Source organism: Phyllobates terribilis, unplaced genomic scaffold, assembly GCF_046119375.1.
Source record: "Phyllobates terribilis strain yellow unplaced genomic scaffold, ASM4611937v1 Scaffold_8__6_contigs__length_399053987, whole genome shotgun sequence".
NCBI lineage: Eukaryota > Metazoa > Chordata > Amphibia > Anura > Dendrobatidae > Phyllobates > Phyllobates terribilis.
In genome coordinates this window covers 280,056,321-280,077,043 of record NW_027362768.1, presented here as the reverse complement: position 1 = coordinate 280,077,043, position 20,723 = coordinate 280,056,321, and the positions used below count along the sequence as shown (strand labels likewise).

The following is a 20,723-nucleotide window of genomic DNA, read 5'->3' as shown; positions in this document are numbered from 1 at the left end:
AGCATAATGATGGTTTGCTGGACCTATTTTGTTTGCTTTGCGGCACTGGGGTCCTGGGTTCAAATCCGACCAAGGACAACTTCTGCAAGAGTTCGTATGTTCTTCCCGTGTTTGTAAGAGTTTCCTCCGGGTTCTTTGGTTTCCTCCCACACTCTGAAGACATAGTGATGGGGAATTTAGATTGTGAGCCCCAATGGGGACAGTGATGATGATGATGATGTCTGTTGATTTTGATCACTATATTTTATTAAATTTTATTTTTTTTCCTCATGCCCGTTTTTAATATCAGTGTGGCATCTGTTTTTCTCCTAATCAGATGGACAGGACAAGGATGCAGAATGAATGGTCTCCATGTGCTGTCCATTTTTTCCAGATCCATTGACCTAAATTAACAATTTTGAGCCACAAATCGTCTTTTTTTTCTTTGCCGGTAATCAGACAGCAAAAGAAAATGGAACCTGCCTATGTGCTCTCATGGGGAACATGCTTTATCAGTAAAAACCACATATAGACAATGGACCAGTAACAAGGGTGTGTGTGAACGGGAGGCTACTGCTTACACTCCGTCCATTGTACATGTATTGTCACATTAATATTCAGCTCATACCCTGATCCAGGGTCTGAGAAATACATCAGACAGCTGTCATACGAAATCAGCACATTCAGTTCTCAGGTATGACACAAAAACAAATGCATCGTTTTCAATTGTATTTATTCATTAATTTCAATACATTTATATATTTAAACGAGACTCCCAAAAAAAAAAAAAAAAAAAAAAGAAAAGAAGAAAAAAAAAAACAGAAATGACAAGCGTGAGACATCTGCCTGGTATGTTGGATGAAGACAGTAATGAGATGTAAAGACACCAGAAAATACAGAGTCAATCATGCGGAGAAGCAAAACGTAGCAGCGAACACATTGGATACACCATTGGAACACTCTGATGATCCAAACGTTCACCATTCCAAGGAGTCACAATCTCATAAAGAAAGTATAACTGCTGACCTTAAAGGGTCAAGAATATAAAAGTGTCCAAGCTTTACTAGTATTACGTGCAGAATAATAACCGTGACGATATTGTACCTCTCTACATGTAGTTGTCATTTTTTTTCCATCTTATTCCCATCTCCCTCATTCTCTAGTCCTCGGAATGTAGCCAACAGTGGAGACAATGGATTCTGGTTGCCATGACTATTACCAGGGACACTCGTATGTATGTATAAATGGCCACGTTCTTACAGGTATGGCAAATCCATCAGGTTTGTGGGATTTCTGACAATGAACACTAAACCATCAAGAATAACATGTACGTTTCTTCTCTAGTTTGTTCAGATATCAAAAGAACATTTATGATGTTGGCGGGAACAAAAAAATTACATAACAGAGGTGGCCAGTAACACAGCCATGTATTCATCTGGAAAATAGGAATAGCGTAGTACAAAGTTACAAGCTAAGGGTTCATTAAAATTCTGATGGCAGCTATGGTGATATATGGCGGCCATACACATCAGACAAACATCAACCAAGCCTACAGATTTAGGCTGTAATGGCCAATGATTCATGTTTTATTGGTGTGTCCTGACTTTCCTCGTCTGGAGACTTTTTGGGAAAAGAAGGACCGGGTGGTTGGATTTCAACATGCTTGATATATTTTTGTTTTTAGGAAACATAAGCTGCTGAGAGGGGTGTCTACCAGAGGCTTGCTCCCATTCGGAACATATGCGCTTTTAGTGGAGGCCATGATTATGGGAAGGGCTGGATTAATAAGAAACATTAAGCCGACCGCAAAACTTAAACCCCATTCCAAGGTTTTGTTTTTTTTCTTCCACTTCACTATTCGTTCACCATCATAAATGTCTGTTCAATGTTTACATTTAAATACTTTCCAATAGTTTCCAGTCTTCTGCTGTTTTCAACTCTGCACCGGTCCTCTCCTGCATCATGTGACTTCCTCTGTTAGGGCAGAGACAGACTGCCGTATAACTCGTGCGATGATCGCACTGCACTGAACGGACTGGCCGGCACCTCTCCTGACCAGAGCATGACAATGTGATGGCTTTCCACGCAGCTGTCAAGCTCCGTTCAGGAGAGCAGAAAGCAAGTATGAGGTTTACAATATGATCTTCGCACGAGAAATACGGCAGTCTAGTCTCTGCCCTTAATGTAAGTCTATGACAGGCTTGCCCTGAGTCTCACAGAATTACATTGAGAAAGTGACTTCCGATCTCACAGAAAACGCTGCAGTGATCCGGCTGGTCACAACTATGGTCACGTAGTACAGGAGAGGACTGGAGCAGCGCTGGAAACGGCAGAAGATGGTAATCAGTAAGTATTTGATTTTATACACGAAACATACAATAATGATAGCAAATGGATAATAAAAGAAAAAAACACATGAGAATGGTACTTTGTAAGAGTTGCACAACATAGTAAATACACGGTTTTCTTTCTTTCAGAAACAGTGCCACACTGCTCTGCAGGTTATATCCGGTACTGCAGCTACCTGAAAGTGGATGTGACTGAACTGCAATACCACACACAACCTGTGAACAGATGTGGAGCTGAATACAGTAGCCATGTTTTCTTTTAATCCTGTACAACCCCATCAACCCTGCTCGACCCTCGTCCACAAAAAAAGAAATGGCTGATAAAGAACAGTATTGAAGACATGAGAGCATAAAAACAAAGGCAGCAATTATTATCCATTAAGCCAAAATGCCATTTATGTTCTAGTCTAGCATATCTTCAGTAGAGAGGAGGGCAGCAAGCTGCAGTGGAGACCTCAATAGTCCAAGCTTACATGGTTCCTCAAGTCATTTACCAATAGAATGGAACCAATCTTGACATTACCATGTCTTGGGTTTATTCCACCAATAGGAGTAATATTATAAAAAGCAGCGTTTTCCTGTACCTAAACATATAGCCCTGGGATAAACCAAGTGCTGCTACTAATCGCAATAACAACTGTTCAGAAGACACACCAATTTTTTTTTTTACAAAGACAAAGCAAGACCAAGAAGGCACTTTAGGTGTTAAGCAAGATGGTGGTGATAAGATGACCATCGTTTTAGGAAATCCCATACTATGCTTAGTTGTATACTCTTTCCAGTAGTGAAATCTGGATGTGGTTGGTGAGTCTGTTGGAGGCAGATGTAGACAGCTTCAGGTTTGTAGTGCTAAATAATCGCTCCACTCCAGGGAGTTATCCAGAAATGGGACACAAGAAGAAAGGAAAAGGTTCAACTAAAATGGTCTACAGCATTAGGTGGGGTTAGGAAATGTAGCCATCTCAGTTAACATCACAGGAGATTTCAAATCAACAGAGTAAATCAGCTATGCAGTCCGGTGTTACTCATCCATAGTCTAGAAGATCCTCGTACCACAGGAAACGTTTCTCCTAGTCTCGGAGGAGCCTCCTTCCACTCCGTGACAATTTTTTTTTTTTTTTTTTTTTTACAATTACCGATGTCCTTAAGCTCCAGACTAATGAGAATTAGGGATTTACAAGGCAAAGAGAGCGTCCTCATCTTTCTCCTTCTTATTCCGTCCTGTACTCGAGGATACTCTGGGGCCATCAGTTGGAGGAGAAGGCAATACTGGGATTCGGTCTGCTGCCTTTGCTCGCTCCTCTAGGAATTTATCAAATTCTGTGGGAAGAAAAAGAACAATTTACATCTCAAACTTAAAAGACTAAACTAAATATGTGGCAATTACTAAAATCTCCTTATCTGAAAAATCAACTTCAAATAAGCATATGAGCTTTGATGGTGGATGCAACCATTATGGCACCAGTTAACGGCCTTTGAAACAGTTTTGGCTACATGAAGAATTGTGCACCCGCAGCTCGGGCCTTTGTCTTAATTATATGGATAACTGTCAGCTCACAGGAATAACGGATGGCAGGAGAGTAATGATCTCTGTCGCAGAGAGTGCAACCGTGATTGGGCCCATGCGAGAGAGGGGCCCACTAACACCAATGTCAATATCAACAGGATATGCGTCCTCAGTCACACATTCAGCTGAAGTGTATTGTGGCGCAGAGACCTGCTGGCTCCCTGCACTGCAATACGCACTGCTGGACAATCAGAAGCCGATAGCAAACGTTGGCTTGCCCGTGACGGGCGGCGCATTGCAGTGACGTCTTGCGCTTCCCATGCCAGCACACCAAAGTTAGCTGTTGGCTCCTGCGCTGAATATAGAGGAGGCTACTGCATGTCGTGGAGGCGGAGGAAAGAATAATAGCTTGTTTCTTTATAAAATGTCCGGTAGAAAAATAGAATGTGCCTAGAATGGGGCATTGTACCAGGAAGAGACCCAGAATGAGGGACTTTATACCAGGATGGAGCCAGGACGGGGACATTATTACAGGAAAGAGCCAGGGCGGGGACATTATTACAGGAAAGAGCCAGGACGGGGACATTGTTACAGGAAAGAGCCAAGCCAGGGACATTATTACAGAAAAGAGCCAGGACGGGGACATTATTACAGAAAAGAGCCGGGACGGGGACATTATTACAGAAAAGAGCCAGGACGGGGACATTATTACAGAAAAGAGCCGGGACGGGGACATTATTACAGAAAAGAGCCAGGACGGGGACATTATTACAGAAAAGAGCCGGGACGGGGACATTGTTACAGAAAAGAGCCAGGACGGGGACATTATTACAGAAAAGAGCCAGGACGGGGACATTATTACAGAATAGAGCCAGGACGGGGACATCATTACAGAATAGAGCCAGGACGGGGACATCATTACAGAATAGAGCCAGGACGGGGACATCATTACAGAATAGAGCCAGGACGGGGACATCATTACATGGGGTTAACAGACATGTCTGTATAGGATCTAGAATGCTACGAGGGCCCACACATCTGATCAACATGCAAGTAGGGGCCCAGGTCCAAATTTTGCACCAGGGCCCATCGGACTCTAGTTATGTCACTGATGGACAGACCAAAAGGCCCTCAAGTTTACCCTTCTCCAGAGCTCTGTACTGATATTATACGTCTATGATTGTAGGCTGAAAAAAAAAGTTATGGTTCTTGGCGGCAGAGGAGTAAAAAATGAGAATGTGAAAATGGGCTGTGTTCTTAAAGGGTTAAATCTTGCTTTTATATGACAAATTGTGCCTGTTTTCCTCCTTAACAGAAAAACAGCTACGACCTTGTGGTAGTAAACAGAAAACTGTAATTAGAGTTGTCCTCATCATAGCAGAGGATTAAACGCTGGGCACTTACCTTCACTTGTAACACCATCCTCCCCCTCAATCTCATCCTCCTGCGAGTGGGAAGAAAACACAAGAATTACACACAGTACGAGATAGCGGGCAGCAAATGTCATCGACTCCTATCAAAAAGTATAAAATGGAATTCTGACGCGCCCCCTGGGACATATTCCTTTTTGAGGGGAATACCCGGCACCGGATCAGATGGGGGGGGGGTTGTAGTCTCCGAGCGGCTGTGACCCGGTCCCGTGCCCAGGGCGTCAAGCTCAGTGTTATGTGGCAGTCCTACAGATGTTATTAAAGTTCTTTTGTGTCGACTACGCCACCCGTTGTGATGCGGTCACTGTGGCCGCCGCTGCTGCAGGGTCCGCTGAGGCTGATGGTGGATGCGCAGCTTGGTGGGATAACCCCCAACGGGAGGGGTATAGCCTCAGAGGGGACAGGCGCAGAGGATGGGGGTTGTGGTGGTGCGATGCAGCAGGCAATGAAGACAGACTCGGGTTGTGCAGTTAAGGGTGTTTACTTACTGCTGATGTTTCGGTCACTCCAGCTGCTAGTGACCACCCGAGCCGTGCTGCGTCCACCAGGTCCTGGATCCAGCCAACCCCCAAACAAGTCCGGAGCGTGGCCCTGAGCTCTCCCTCTGTCCTTTCTTCAGCCGTCCCCACCAGGGATTCACCTAGGTCCAGCTCCCTCGGGCCTTCTTTTGGGACACCCTTGGCCTTGGGTTCCCTGACCCTCCACGTGGTGTGCCTTCGGGGTGAATGTGGTGGGTGACCGTGACATACACTGCCCACGGTCTCCGGTCTCTGGCTGGGGATTGTCTTTGCCCCCACCAGCTTGGGTTCCGGTACCCTCTTGCTGACTCCTCACCCGGTGCTCTAATTTGGGTTCTTGGGTCCCTTCAGTCTTCCCCCTCTGGGTCTTTCTCTGCTCCACTCTCTCTCTCTCCAGGGCTGCTGTTTCCTTCTCTCTCCTCTCCAACTGACTTGTTCTCAGCGTCTGACCCTGATCTAAGTTGGTGCCCTCCTTATATATCCCTCTATGTGTGAGCTCAGGTGACCAGCACCCAATGAGCTCCTATCACTACCCAGACTGCTCCCCCTATCTGCCCCTACACTACACGGGATGTACCACCCCCCTCCCACTCCAGCCAGGAACAGACTCGGTCGTACCTGCACATTTCTAAGTGGGAGTACCGTCGGCCTGCTCCTCTGGAATGGGATGTATGTAGTGCATGCAGTCTATCTGAGCTCAGTTCCACACTCCTTCCTTACCCGGGAGTGGAATATCACACCTCTGGGTTGAGGTGCAATACCCCTGTAGCAGCCGAATCCTCAGGGTGCTACATTCCCCCCTGGTAAATCACAGCACGTCCTCGGGCTGTAAGACATAAAACACCAAAACATACAAAATTTTTATATGAACATATAAAACATATCAACATTATATATATATAAAACTTTTTATATAAACATTCTCGTAGACTTCTCTTGTCTCTGGTTCCTCCTCCGGACACTGTGCAACGTGTGTCCGGGAAAAGTGCGACAGTCTCTTAGAAAAATCTGGTTTTCTTATAAAACCGGTAGGGGGCGCTTTAGGACGCGCAACTATATACAGGGAAGTTGGAAGTTGGCCGCTCTCAGTCCTCGGCCAGGTAGAGGGAAGGGAATGGCTGCTCACAGTCCTCAGCCTGTAGGATGAAGGGGTTAACGGGTAAAACAGTTCACTGGTCCCAACGGGGACTATTTTAGCAGCAGCAACAGTTCCAGTTTCAGTTCCTTTATACCCCGATTGGGTAACTATTTACAACTCCTGCTCTGCCGCACTCAACGGCGTCTTCCTCCTGCTCTTTCTTGATATGATGTTTCTTCAGACCCGTCCGGGTCCTCTGGCTCCTCCTCTCTGTACCGCAACTCCTCCTCCGTCAAGCGGTGTACGTGGAGGGCGTAAGGTCCTTTGGCACACTTGTGCCGGGTGAAAGTGACTTCGTCTCCGACGTAGAGGTCACGGCCTTTGTGACCTTCCGGCAGGTGGGACTCGACGTCTCTGCGGGTCACAAAAACGTCACCGCGGTTGTTACGGTCCCGAATAAAGCCCCACCCATGCTGCGGGTTGAACTTTATCACTGTCCCGATGGTGCGGGGACAATGCGCTGCACGGGGGTTCCTCCTAGTCCGGCTCTTCTGCTCCGCGCTCTGGATTTGGGCCTGTTGTTCTCTGACCCGCCTCTCCTCCCGTTCTCTCTTAAACTCTGCCAGCTGTTGACGGCAACACTCTGTACGTTCAGCTGCGGCTGCCCGAGTTTCTCCGGTGAACCCCTTCAAATCTTCTCCCGTGGGGTCCCACACGAATTGGGCTTCTGCTAGAGGAGGCGAGACCCGAGCCACGGGCTTCGGAGCCGGAATTAGGGGCTCACACAAGGGCCCTAGTCTTTGCTGCCGCTCCAGCTCAGGGTACCCTTCGGGCCAGATGAAGGGCCGCCCGTCCGGCCATGTGAGCTGGCCGAAGAGGTCCTCCCCCAGGTGTGGCACCCTAGGTATTGCGGGGGCGGGCGCGGTGGTGGTGGCGCCCGGGTTGCCCAGGCCTTGCGGCCAGGCCTGGGGCACCTGGAAGGTGAAGGGCACCGTTAGGACGGCGGCGCCCTGGGCTACCTGGCCTTGCGGCCAGGCCGGAGGCTCCGCGGAGGTAGGGGGCGCTGTTGGTGGTGCGGCGCCCGGGGGTACTAGGCCTTGCGACCAGGTTGGTGGTACTTCCTGCTTTGTCACGCTCCGGGTCGGGGCGCGTGACGTCACAGGGGTCGCTGCGGCGGCTTCCGGTCGGGGCCTAGTCCATGGCGGTGACCTGGCGGCTACGGGCACAGCAGGGGGACTTTCGGGCTCTGCGACGGGGAGCTGGGGCAGGTAAGCGGTGTCACGGCTTGGGGTATAGGCGTCCCCTTTACCTGCCTCCATGCGTTCGGCTCCCTCCTCGGCGCCGTCTCCGGCCTTGGGTCCTCCCGCGCCATCCTCAGAGGCGGTCTGCTTCCTCTTCCAGGGTAGCGTGCTCCGTTGACTGGTCTCTGCTTGCTGGGCCATCTCCCGGCTCCACTCCGCCAGTATCTCGCGCTGTACCCGGGCCATCCTCCGTGCGAGGCCCTCCAGGGCAGTTTGTGCACACTCCCGGTCTCGGGGGAGCTGCGCTAGGATCTCCGCTAGACCTAGCGGGGTTGTGGACTCTAGCAGGCTCCTGACCATCGGGTCGGTGCTGCTCTGCTCGGCTTCCGGCAGGCTCCTGGCCAGCGGGCCGGTGCTGCTCTGCCCTCCTTCCTCGGTCTCTAGCAGACTCCTGGCCAGCGGGCCGGTGCTGTTCTGCTTTCTCTCCATCTCCGGGTGAGCTCCTCCGCTACTCCTTGTTAGACCTCTTGCCTCCGGGTGCGCTCGCTCCAGACTCCTCCAAGCGACACCCATCTTTTCTCTTCTCTTTCGTCTCCTCCCACCTCGAGGGCGGTCCCGGGGCAACTCGGTGACTGTCAGCTCCAGGGGGAGTTCTTTCACGCTGACAGACACCTCCAGCATCACAGTCTCTGTTGGTGGGGGCGGTTTCCACTTTTGGCGCCATTTTCTGTCCTGGCCCACGATGGGAGGTGGCCTCTTGCCCTCCTTTGGCACGCCCATAATGGCGTCCGCTGCTCTTCCAAGGCGGGAAATCTGCGGTTTTGGCGGGAATAAGCTGGAAATGGCGGACAATCGGCGGGAAACGACTGGTGATGGAGTCCGATGGCGTGGACCCTCCGGAACCGGCAGGAGTCTTCTTTCTGAGGTAAACTTGCACTTTTCTTCAGGCACGCAGTACCCGGTGGTTGCGGGCACGAAATCCTGCCGACTACGCCAAAGTTGACGCGCCCCCTGGGACATATTCCTTTTTGAGGGGAATACCCGGCACCGGATCAGATGGGGGGGGGGTTGTAGTCTCCGAGCGGCTGTGACCCGGTCCCGTGCCCAGGGCGTCAAGCTCAGTGTTATGTGGCAGTCCTACAGATGTTATTAAAGTTCTTTTGTGTCGACTACGCCACCCGTTGTGATGCGGTCACTGTGGCCGCCGCTGCTGCAGGGTCCGCTGAGGCTGATGGTGGATGCGCAGCTTGGTGGGATAACCCCCAACGGGAGGGGTATAGCCTCAGAGGGGACAGGCGCAGAGGATGGGGGTTGTGGTGGTGCGATGCAGCAGGCAATGAAGACAGACTCGGGTTGTGCAGTTAAGGGTGTTTACTTACTGCTGATGTTTCGGTCACTCCAGCTGCTAGTGACCACCCGAGCCGTGCTGCGTCCACCAGGTCCTGGATCCAGCCAACCCCCAAACAAGTCCGGAGCGTGGCCCTGAGCTCTCCCTCTGTCCTTTCTTCAGCCGTCCCCACCAGGGATTCACCTAGGTCCAGCTCCCTCGGGCCTTCTTTTGGGACACCCTTGGCCTTGGGTTCCCTGACCCTCCACGTGGTGTGCCTTCGGGGTGAATGTGGTGGGTGACCGTGACATACACTGCCCACGGTCTCCGGTCTCTGGCTGGGGATTGTCTTTGCCCCCACCAGCTTGGGTTCCGGTACCCTCTTGCTGACTCCTCACCCGGTGCTCTAATTTGGGTTCTTGGGTCCCTTCAGTCTTCCCCCTCTGGGTCTTTCTCTGCTCCACTCTCTCTCTCTCCAGGGCTGCTGTTTCCTTCTCTCTCCTCTCCAACTGACTTGTTCTCAGCGTCTGACCCTGATCTAAGTTGGTGCCCTCCTTATATATCCCTCTATGTGTGAGCTCAGGTGACCAGCACCCAATGAGCTCCTATCACTACCCAGACTGCTCCCCCTATCTGCCCCTACACTACACGGGATGTACCACCCCCCTCCCACTCCAGCCAGGAACAGACTCGGTCGTACCTGCACATTTCTAAGTGGGAGTACCGTCGGCCTGCTCCTCTGGAATGGGATGTATGTAGTGCATGCAGTCTATCTGAGCTCAGTTCCACACTCCTTCCTTACCCGGGAGTGGAATATCACACCTCTGGGTTGAGGTGCAATACCCCTGTAGCAGCCGAATCCTCAGGGTGCTACAATTCCTTATCGCCAGAACAGATGTGACACCAGACCTTTGGGAGCTCCACATATAAACCTTTCACAAATCCAAAGGGATGGCAGGTTACAGATGTGATAACCAGTTAGATGTATTAAAAGGGGGTTTCCAGCTAAAGAAAATTGTACTTCTAGGAGTTTTCCAGTTTTGGAAAATCTCTGTTCCTTGGTTGTAGTTTGTTTAAAAAAAAAAACTGCACTGCGTAGAACTCACCCTCCCCAGGTCCAACTTTGAGTCTCCGTCGCTGTTCCCAGTGTCAGTTATTGTCTGTAGTGATAAAGTCACGTCGGCCAATAAGTGAGCTCCGTGCCATCCACTCCAGCAAAGCCACTTAGCTCGTGATATCAGTGCTGCAGCCAATAACAGACAACAGGAGCAGAAGATTAAATGGTGGACCAGGGGATGGTGAGTAAAGAACAGCTGGGTGACAGGTGTTCTTTTGAAAGCAAAAACCCAATTTAAATCTGCCTAAATTAGTAAATTATCTTCATCTACAATCTCATACAGGACTTTATCTCCTAATTTAACATGTGACCAGAATGGTGTGTAAAGGGGGCTGGCTGAATGCTCATGGGAATAGCTAAGCCAGCCTCATTGCGGGTCTGTACATTGGCTAAATTAGCTTATTGGAGCCCTCTTCATTCACAGCACTGGTCACATACTACCAACAAAAGAAATCAGAGCAGCACGCAAACCAGAGCAGCACGCAAACCAGAGCAGCACGCAAACCAGAGCAGCACGCAAACCAGAGCAGCACGCAAACCAGAGCAGCACGCAAACCAGAGCAGCACGCAAACCAGAGCAGCACGCAAACCAGAGCAGCACGCAAACCAGAGCAGCACGCAAACCAGAGCAGCACGCAAACCAGAGCAGCACGCAAACCAGAGCAGCACGCAAACCAGAGCAGCACGCAAACCAGAGCAGCACGCAAACCAGAGCAGCACGCAAACCAGAGCAGCACGCAAACCAGAGCAGCACGCAAACCAGAGCAGCACGCAAACCAGCGCAGCACGCAAACCAGCGCAGCACGCAAACCAGCGCAGCACGCAAACCAGCGCAGCACGCAAACCAGAGGAGCACGCAAACCAGAGGAGCACGCAAACCAAAGAACGACCTCCTGAAACTAGCGCCTGTAGTTGAAGATCGAGGAAACCTTCTTTATTTTTTTTGCCAATAAAAAATAAAAAACATCTAGTGGCGCATTACAGCAACCTCTATTATGTTCATGAAAATTCTATCCATCACATGCTACAACTCCTTAGCAAGCTGGGTGACAGCCAATACGCCAAATACCACAGGGGCTGTCACTCCCATACCAGAGCATCAGGCAAATAGGCAGTTCAGGATGCCGTAAAAGCAGCCATATTAGTTGCCACCTAGGATTCACTGAAAAGTTCTAACTAGGAAAAGGATGAGAAAATGGTTAACAACCTGAAAAAAGAAGGATAGGTCAATGAGAAATAATAGTTAAAGGCACAAAGCAATGTGCATGACTGTGTGCTTAATAATGGTGCACAGATGACTGCGCCACAAAATAACAGATAGGATTCACTTGGTTTGTATGGAGTCACTGAACCATGTTATTAGAGAACATAAAAACTTCTCAAATACGTTATCTATAACTGAAGCCATTATTGTGCCCAAATGCAAAAAAAAAAAATGGAAATCAAGTCAAAGAAACAGACATTATTCAAGGAAATATGAGACTTAAAGGAATTACTATTAACTGTCACATACTCTGTGTATAAGCACAAGCATGGAATGCAACGGACAATATTCCAATATATTATAGTGTTCCTTAAAGGGCTATTCCCATCTTCATAGATTGATATTGTTGGACAGTTCTTCAAAATACAAGCACTTTTGCAATTTACGGCTTATTAAAATAGGTAGCCATTCTTGCGATATTAATGCTATTGTTTATAGCTTGTTGCCTAGGAAACTGACCACCGCTGCTGTCTAGCACTCCAGCGATCCCAGTCAGCAGCAGAGTTTACAAGCACAGTAAAAAATAGCTTGTAAGCACTGAGCACGTACTGCTGTCTAGCAGCCTTGGTTGGTCTCCAAAGCAACGAGCTGTAAACAAGAAAAGAGTTAATATTTCAAGAATGGATGAAAATTTTAAGAAGAGGTAAATTGCACATTTTTCTACATTTACAAGCACTATCGGACAATATGAAGATAGGATTAACACTTTATATGGGGTTTTCCACAACTAAAAAAAAAAAAAAAAAAATCCTCTTGACAAAGCATAAAGTGAAACACCCATAAGGGTGCAGCCATTTATTTAGAGGTTGGGTAACTTATGATTATACACGGAATTCTTTGCTATGTACTTTTTCAGTACAGGACAGGAAGGCAGAATATTTAAATTATTATTATTTATATCATTATAAAAAGTCAGTTTTACTTGGTCTATATAGAATACTTCATTGCCGACTATTTATGTGTGGTTAATATATGATCACACCTCTAATTTGCATTTTTAATCTGATGAAGTGTGGTATATTGTTTGTAGATCTAGAATAAAGTCGTATAATCCACAAAATTTAATTGTAAACTGGATTTAGAATTTTAGAAAAGCTGGGAATGATATAAAATGAAGTAACCATAACTTACCATTCAAAACCCCCTTACTCCAGCGCCGACATTCCAGTGGCCCTTACCAATCCTGCAGTGGTAAATGTTCTGTCCATCGTTGGCCTGCCAGACGTAGCCAATCAATGGAGTCAGCAGTAATCTGCCACACAGGCAAGTGTCATCTCTGAGGCCAGTGATTGGCTGCCGTGGCCATGGGAATAATAGACAGGACGTCATCCCCCCATGACTGGCGGGGACCACCGGAAAAGTGGTGCTGATAGTTGCATGGGGGATTCAAGGAGTTAGTTATGTTTATTCTATACAAGATTCCCATTTTTTTCCAAAATCCCAGAAAAGCCCTTTAAATAAAAATGGCCTCAAGTTACAATTTTTTCAACATCCAAGGTTTTTTCTGGGCCATTGTAATAAGGGTACTGAACACAAAGACATTTATACACATATATCTGACTTATGTGTAAGGACTTGCTTCATTTGTATTAATATTCTAATTATTTTTCTTAATCTTAAAAGGTTATTCCAATTACAAGTAGTTAACTTCTAGATCGCTGGAGGTCTGACTGCCGATACCCCACTGATCATCAGACCAAGGTACTTTTGTCCCCAGTCTGAATGGATTTAACACTATAAAGTAAAGGCATGGCAATAATGGCGCCATTATGCTGATTAAATTGGGTCATCAGTGTGGGATGTGGCCAAAGGACGTCCACTTCTCTGCCTTTCTCTGACTCTTCCAGTCTCTCTGTATCTCTGTTGCATTCTGCTGATGACTCGGTGACTCTCTAAGCTCAGTGGCCACTTCCGTCTGAGAACATCCTGCTAGAAGCCTCGTAATGTTGAGGTGTTGAGGTACTGTTGATCAATCGTTAGATGTCGTCTTGGTCTCATGATGTCAAAATGTGAACAGCATGATGAGGAGGACTGCTTAATACCAATTCTAATTGACCCCTGAAATTTATTGGGCGATTCATGGATCAAACACCTGTTGTGAATTTGGCCATTGAGGCTCCTTGTTAGAGAACAGCAAGTTGTGCAAAAAGTACTGAAACACTGAACAGTTGGACAAGTGTATTCAAAAGTTTAGAGAAAAAGGTCAAATTCAGTTCACCTGAAAAGGTTAGAGTTCATTTTAGGTTCATCCTGAAATTTTGCCCAAAAGCCAAATATCCCTAACTTTTTGTGAGACGTGTATATCTGTGCATCGAGGAACAGGCCTAAGGGGTATGCTCTTTTCTGCTCCGCCGCCTGCCTCCTGTGATTCTATTACAGGTCACTGAATATTTAGTGACCTGCCTCCATTTTGAAATTCTGCGCCGCCAACACAGTCATTTGGGTGAGGAGTGTTTAGTGTGATTCCACAGACAGTCTTCAGGTCTGCAATAAAATGGCTCCGGAGGTGGCGCATGCGCAGATCGAGATCTCAGCTCAATGGCATCTTCATTATGCAGAAATCTCAATCTGCACATGCGGCGCTACCGACGCCATTTTATTGCAGACCTGAAGACTGTCTGTGGAATCACACTGCACACGCCCCACCCCAATGATGGTGCATGCGGTGCAGAATTTCAAAAAGTAGACAGGTCACTAAATATTTAGTGACCTGTAAAAGTATCACAGGAGGCAGGCGGAGGAGCAGGAAAGACCCTACCCCCCTAGGCCTGCGCCTCGATACACAGAGATACCATTAGAAGAAAACTTTAGAGGCCGATTAACCAACAACCACTGATCAGATTCCTTCACCACAGGCATCAATTTAATCAGCTTAACGGCGCCATAGTGGACATGTCTTTACTTTATAGTGCTAAATCCTGATGACAGGTTCTCTTTAAAATGTCAATTTCAGGTCAGACCGACCCCCTCATCCAACATCAATACAAATTACTATTTCCTACTGGTCACCGAAAATCTATCAACAGGTTTATCACAACTGCTGCACCCAGTAAACTAAGTGACACATTGCTGGAATCAGGGTCTCTGCCCCTATATCATGCTGCTGTCAGATGAGGTAACAAAAACCTGGTGACAGATTCCCTTTAGTGCAACTTTCATTGTAAATCCTTTCCAATGAGTATTCAAGCAGATAAAGCATAAATATGCCGTGTGGTCCTGCACCTGCGTCACAATATCATGCATAGAAGCTCAAAAATGAGACTTCTCTTCATATTAGTGTTACTTTCAGAAGCAGCTCCAGTCTCTATGGTAACCAGAGGTTTCTTAAGATAGAAAAGGGTTCCTATAAGATATACCTAGAAAATGCGAAATGGTTAGACGGCAAGCACTCCAGCTATTCTCGAGAAATGGAAAATAATCAAATTTCATATCAAATCATCAGATCTCTATAATCAGGAGGTCTCATTACAACCTGCGCATTAATCATTATTACGGCGCTGTCCACACAACAACCTCATACAATATTAAAGCAGGAAAAAGCAGCGAGCGACTCCCAGACAGGCAAAACAACAAGGCCTCCTTACTTACTGCATCAACAGACAGCCATTTTTCAATGTCGTCCATAAAGTTGTTTTGAGAAGCGGGAATCTGATGAGAAAATAAACAAAACAATGAAGACTTTTTCCATTGGATTTAAAGGGAATCCATCACCAGGTTTTTGCCGCCTAATCTGAGAGCGGCATACTGTAGAGACAGAGACCCTGATTCCAGTGATGTGTCACTTACTAGGCTGCTTGCTGTAGTTTTGATAAAATCACTGTTTTATCAGCAGCAGATTATCACTAGTAAACCTACGGCCACGTAGACCTTCATATTCATGAGCCCTGTATAACCCCGCCTCCACAACTTATTGGCTGCTTTCTATGTACACAGTGCATAGGCAGAAAGCTGTCAATCAGTGGTGTGGGCGGGGTTATACAGAGTTCAGCATTCAGAGAACTGCTAAATCTGCAGCAGAGAAAACTTATTTTATGAAAAGTAAAGCAAGCAGCCCAGTAAGTGACACATTGCTGGAATCAGGGTCTCTGCCCCTACATAATGCTGACGTCAGATGGAGTAGCAAAAACTGGTTGACAGATTCACTTTAATACTGCCCTAATATTACTTCTATAAAAGGCCAAAATCTATGAGATTGTAAACCAGTCACTGATCAGAGTAGGTTTAAAGACATTGATGCAGATTTAAGCAAACTGCTACACAATTTTGGCTTAAATTACACAAATTAAAAGTGTTTTAGATACTTTTCTATACTCTTTTTAGTGATGTGGAAAAAGTGGGCTTGGCTAATTGAGGGTGCTAAAATGTGACAGAATTAGGAGAAGAGAGTCTAATATGTCAGCCATAATGTGCTGAAATGGTGCCACCATTTTGGTGCAAAATATTTATTAAAAGGGATGAGGCCATTTTACCATACAATGTACTGGGAAACGGGAAAAAAATTCCAAGTCGGATGAAACATTGAAAAATAATGCAATTCTGCCAGGTTGCTTTGTATTTTGCTTTTACGTCGTTTATTGTGTGCTATAAATGACCCAGAATCATGATTCTCAGGTCAGTACAATTATGGCAAAATCAAAGTTGCATGGATTTTTTTTTATTTTTTTTTATTTACTTGGCGCCAAAAAAATTCTGACCTCTGCACAGAAAAGGTTTCCAGTTTGTGCCGCTATTATCGGAGGCCCATCACATTTTTATTCTTCCTTTGACTGAGCTGAGTGAGGGCATGCTTTTGCTTGGCGAGCTGATGGTTACAATTATACCAATTTGGGGTACAAATAAAATTTTAATTGCATTTTTTTAATTTTTAAGAGTGGCGTGGTGACACAAAACCCGCCCCCCCCCCATAATTATAGCGTTTTTCTTGTTACGGTGTTTACCATACGAGTTAATTAATTTTATATTTTGATAAATCTGACTTATGTCATTATACTATATATGTCTATTTTTTCTTTAGTTTATTAACGTTTTAATGGGAAAAGGACGATTAAAATTTTTATTTTTTTATATTTTCAAAGTACACTGTATTTCGCAATGGGAATAATTTGCTTGCAGGATGCTTACTTTAAAAAAGGCACAAATCAGGTTTCAGTTTACGGAGAATGGGGTTATGACTGTTCGTGTGTCAAATCAACAAAGCCCAGGACAACACTCATCAAGCAGTTTTAATCCTAGAGAATCTTTGATATTTGAACCCTTTGGCAAATTATGAATTTTAAAATCCATTTTAACCAATGGAATACGAAAAAAAAAAGATCTAGAATGAATTATCAATTGAGTAAACTATCTTAATTCAAAGGGGTTGTCAAACACATGCAATTTCCTGGGTGTTAAAGAGGACCTGTGACCATAGCAAAAGTGACAAGTTTTTGCTTTTATTTTGTTGCTGCTGACACCCTGAGTATTCAGCTTTTATTTTTTTTAAACCACCCATACGGTTCCAGAGATCTGGGCCTTTTTAGTACAAATTTTTATGGTCTTTGAGGGGCGTGGCTCATAGGATCCTCAGGGGCGTGTCAGACTGATCTGCATTATTATCCGGTGAGCCACACCCCCTTTGTAAAGGCAATAAAATTTAGAACCAAATATAAAGACCCATAGCTCTGGAACAATATGGCGGATAAAAAAAAAGCTGAATATTCAAGGGACAGCGTAAATAAAATAAGAGCAAAAAATGGCCACTTGCGGTCTATACAGGTCCTCTTTAAGGGGGTTTTCCAACGAACAAAAGTTGATTTTAATGAATAGATCTTGGAATAATAATAAGTTCCACAATTGGATGTGTTTAAATAAAATGTTCCTGTGCTGAGATAATCTTATACATGTGCCCCTGCGGTGTACTGTGTAATGGCTGTGTCTGACCGTACAGGAACATGGTCTGATCATACCACAGCTCCTGGGCAGGGGAGGAAGCAAAAGAGTATACTGACAGGACAGCATGGGATCACAGCTGATTAATTCTTTGAAGTAAAACATTGTTTAAAAACAGGCAGGGAAATGTTTCACCTCACAGAAAGAATCAGCTGTGATCCCCTGCTGTCCTGTCTGTATACTCTTTTGCTTCCTCCCCTGCCCAGGAGCTGTGGTATGATCAGACCATGTTCCTGTACGGTTAGACACAGCCATTACACAGTACACAGCAGGGGCACATTTATAAGATTATCTCAGCACAGGAACATTTTATTTAAACACATCAAATTGTGTAAGTTATTATTATTCCAAGATCTATTGATGAAAATCAACTTTTGTTCGAGGGAAAACCCCTTTAAGCCTGCACCAGAAAGAAAAGACCAGCTGGAAAAGGGGCAGCAGGAGATCGATAAAATTGAGTATTGCTTCTTTAATTGTTTTTTTTAAACCACCCTGAGCCATTTACAAAAACCTTTTCCCCTTCGGACAACTCCTTTAAGCATTTCCATAAACGTCTGGTAATTATGGGGCACGTCGAAAACTACTTACCGCACCAGTGTTCTGCTGCCGAGTATCAAGGGCTACTGCAAGTCCCTCTGCTGCCTGAGGATCCTCATATTTAACACTAGGTGGGGAAAAAAAAAAAAGAATTTAAGCAAAATAAAACAGAAAATGGAAATCATAAATGGAAAAAGGAAACTACAAACCACATGGATTCAAGTAGAATGACTGATTAGTCATCCACATTCGGATACCTAATACATAACCTTGATGCATACAATGGATGTTCTCCAAAAATGGAAAACAATCCTATTCCATACATGTACAAGTCCCTCTGGAAAACTGGGAGCTACAACTATTGTTCTTCAGACTGACCTTTAACTTACAGAAAAAGTTACTATAAACTACAATTTCTGACTTGCTAAAAACTTTTTGGGGTAATTTTCTCCAAACTTTAATTCCCTTATTTACAAAATGATTCACTTGCTCCAAGGCAAATGACATGTGAGATGTCAGAGGGAAAACCTTAAGAGTAACCTGGGAGTAGCTGGATTCGGTCCAGACTTTGGTGAAATTGGCTTAGGATAAAGAAGGTCAATCCGATCAAAGAAATGCTCATCAGATAAAGGTCCGCTATGCACAATGGCCTCCAGGATGAAGTAGATGCCCACTATCATCCCACTAATCAAGAAGAACGGCACAAATGCTCTTAAGTGCTTGCACCAGCCACAGAAATCAGAAAGGCTCATGGTTAGCAAAATAAGAAATTGCTATAGGAAAAATGACAAAAATGGGAAAAAAGAAAACAGATGTAGCCAAAAAGAGCTCAAAAAGTTGTCGTTCAAGTAAATAACAAATCCTGGAAGCAAGAAAAGATAAATGCAGTCAGGAGACCAGAGACCTGAAGGAGATCTGTACAAGCCAGTGGGGAGGCAGAAATAGACTGGACACCCTGAGGGCAGAGTAATTTGATGTCACGACCGTCCGTCATGTACCTAAACTAAGCTCTCAATCTTCTTCACCAACTAAAGATCAGATTATACTAGGGGTCATTTTACATCTTCTGCAGGAACCTCACATGATCAGCCCAGCAGTCCTCTCCGTTCATACAACATTGATTTACGACACCCGAGTCTCATCCCAGGGGCCGTAGAGTCACATAACAGCCAATAGTCTTTTATTACCTATGGAAGGAGTGCTGAAAACAATCTCAGACTCTCGGATAATAATCAAGAGATTATACATATTGCAAACCTCAATTCCCTGGATTTAAGAATTTCCACCGTCTTCTTGAATAGGAAAACTTGTCACCTCTCTGTGTTAGCAAAAAAATGATATTTCCCATAAAATAACAGTTCTGGGGCATCTTTTCTTACAATTCTTGCCATTCCCCAATTGATTCTACTGGGAAATTAGGAAAAATTTGACAACTTGGTTTACCATTCCTCATGCCAAGGGAATGGATTATCTAAGGGTGAGATGGTCGGGGCTTCTATTCGAATTCCCCTGCAAAACTAAATTCGGGTGTGTGAGCAGACAGGGGCATTGACTATAATGATGCAGACGTAGTCACAGTGTGCTCTGTCGTACATCATTTTCACCCTTATACGCCTATTGGATGCTGGCACGAAGACGTAGTCTACTAGGCGTAAATGAGGTGTTGAGTACTTTATGAGCCTCTGCTTTCCCACATGGTTTCCACACCCAGCACCAGCCTCTTTATCTTGATAGTCCACAGTTTGGTTTTCAGGCCTGGCACCTGACATTATACACACGTCATGAGTTATCAATCAAGCTAAAAGCGAGGAAATAACCTGGAGAAGCAGTCATGCTGAAAGGGCTCTGACACTCCCAGAGCACTTAATGCCTCATATGCATATGAACTAAATGCTAAGTACTCAGGAATGCAGCAACAGATATAAAATATAAAACAGTTGATGAATTTAACAGCTAAAACATTTACTGACGCCCTATAGGAAAATGTCACAATGCTCTCAAAGAATATATCGTACAAGTGGCAAGGAAAGAAGTGTTAAAATATAACAATGTATATTGGGAATAAAAAAAAACCCTACAAAGGTCTAAGAGATACCGAGATGGTTACAAGGAAGGATGCTCTCACACTGTGTTTTGGCACCAGTTCGTTGATCCCATCAGGCTTATGTCCAAACCTCCGCAAAATGGGATTCAGGCGTATGTGCCGATGGAGCCATAGACTATAATGATGCCGACAGAGTGAACGTGTGCTTTGCCGTGCATCATTTTGGGGCGTGTAAACCTACTGGAGACGGACACTTAGGCCACAGCCGCTCTATCAGTATTCGGTCAGTATTTTTCCTCAGGAGTGGGAGCCAAAACCAGGAGTGGGTGATAAATACAGAATTGGTGACTTGTTTATATTATACCTTTTCTCTGATTATTCCTCACCTGGTTTTGGCTCCTACTC

At 45.6% G+C, this 20,723-nt stretch overlaps 1 protein-coding gene across 1 annotated transcript in view; it reads right to left on the bottom strand.

Moving 5' to 3' along the window:
* Positions 1–695: 695 nt before the first annotated feature.
* Positions 696–20,723, bottom strand: part of TOM1 (target of myb1 membrane trafficking protein) — a 110,214-nt gene continuing 90,186 nt past the window's right edge. Inside the window, exons 12-15 of the mRNA XM_073644301.1 lie at positions 18,326–18,401; positions 15,398–15,457; positions 5,239–5,278; positions 696–3,647 (exon numbers count right to left, since the gene is read on the bottom strand). Of these exons, the coding sequence (XP_073500402.1) occupies positions 3,502–3,647; positions 5,239–5,278; positions 15,398–15,457; positions 18,326–18,401 (322 nt within the window). The 3' untranslated portion in view covers positions 696–3,501. The remainder of the gene's footprint in view (positions 3,648–5,238; positions 5,279–15,397; positions 15,458–18,325; positions 18,402–20,723) is intronic.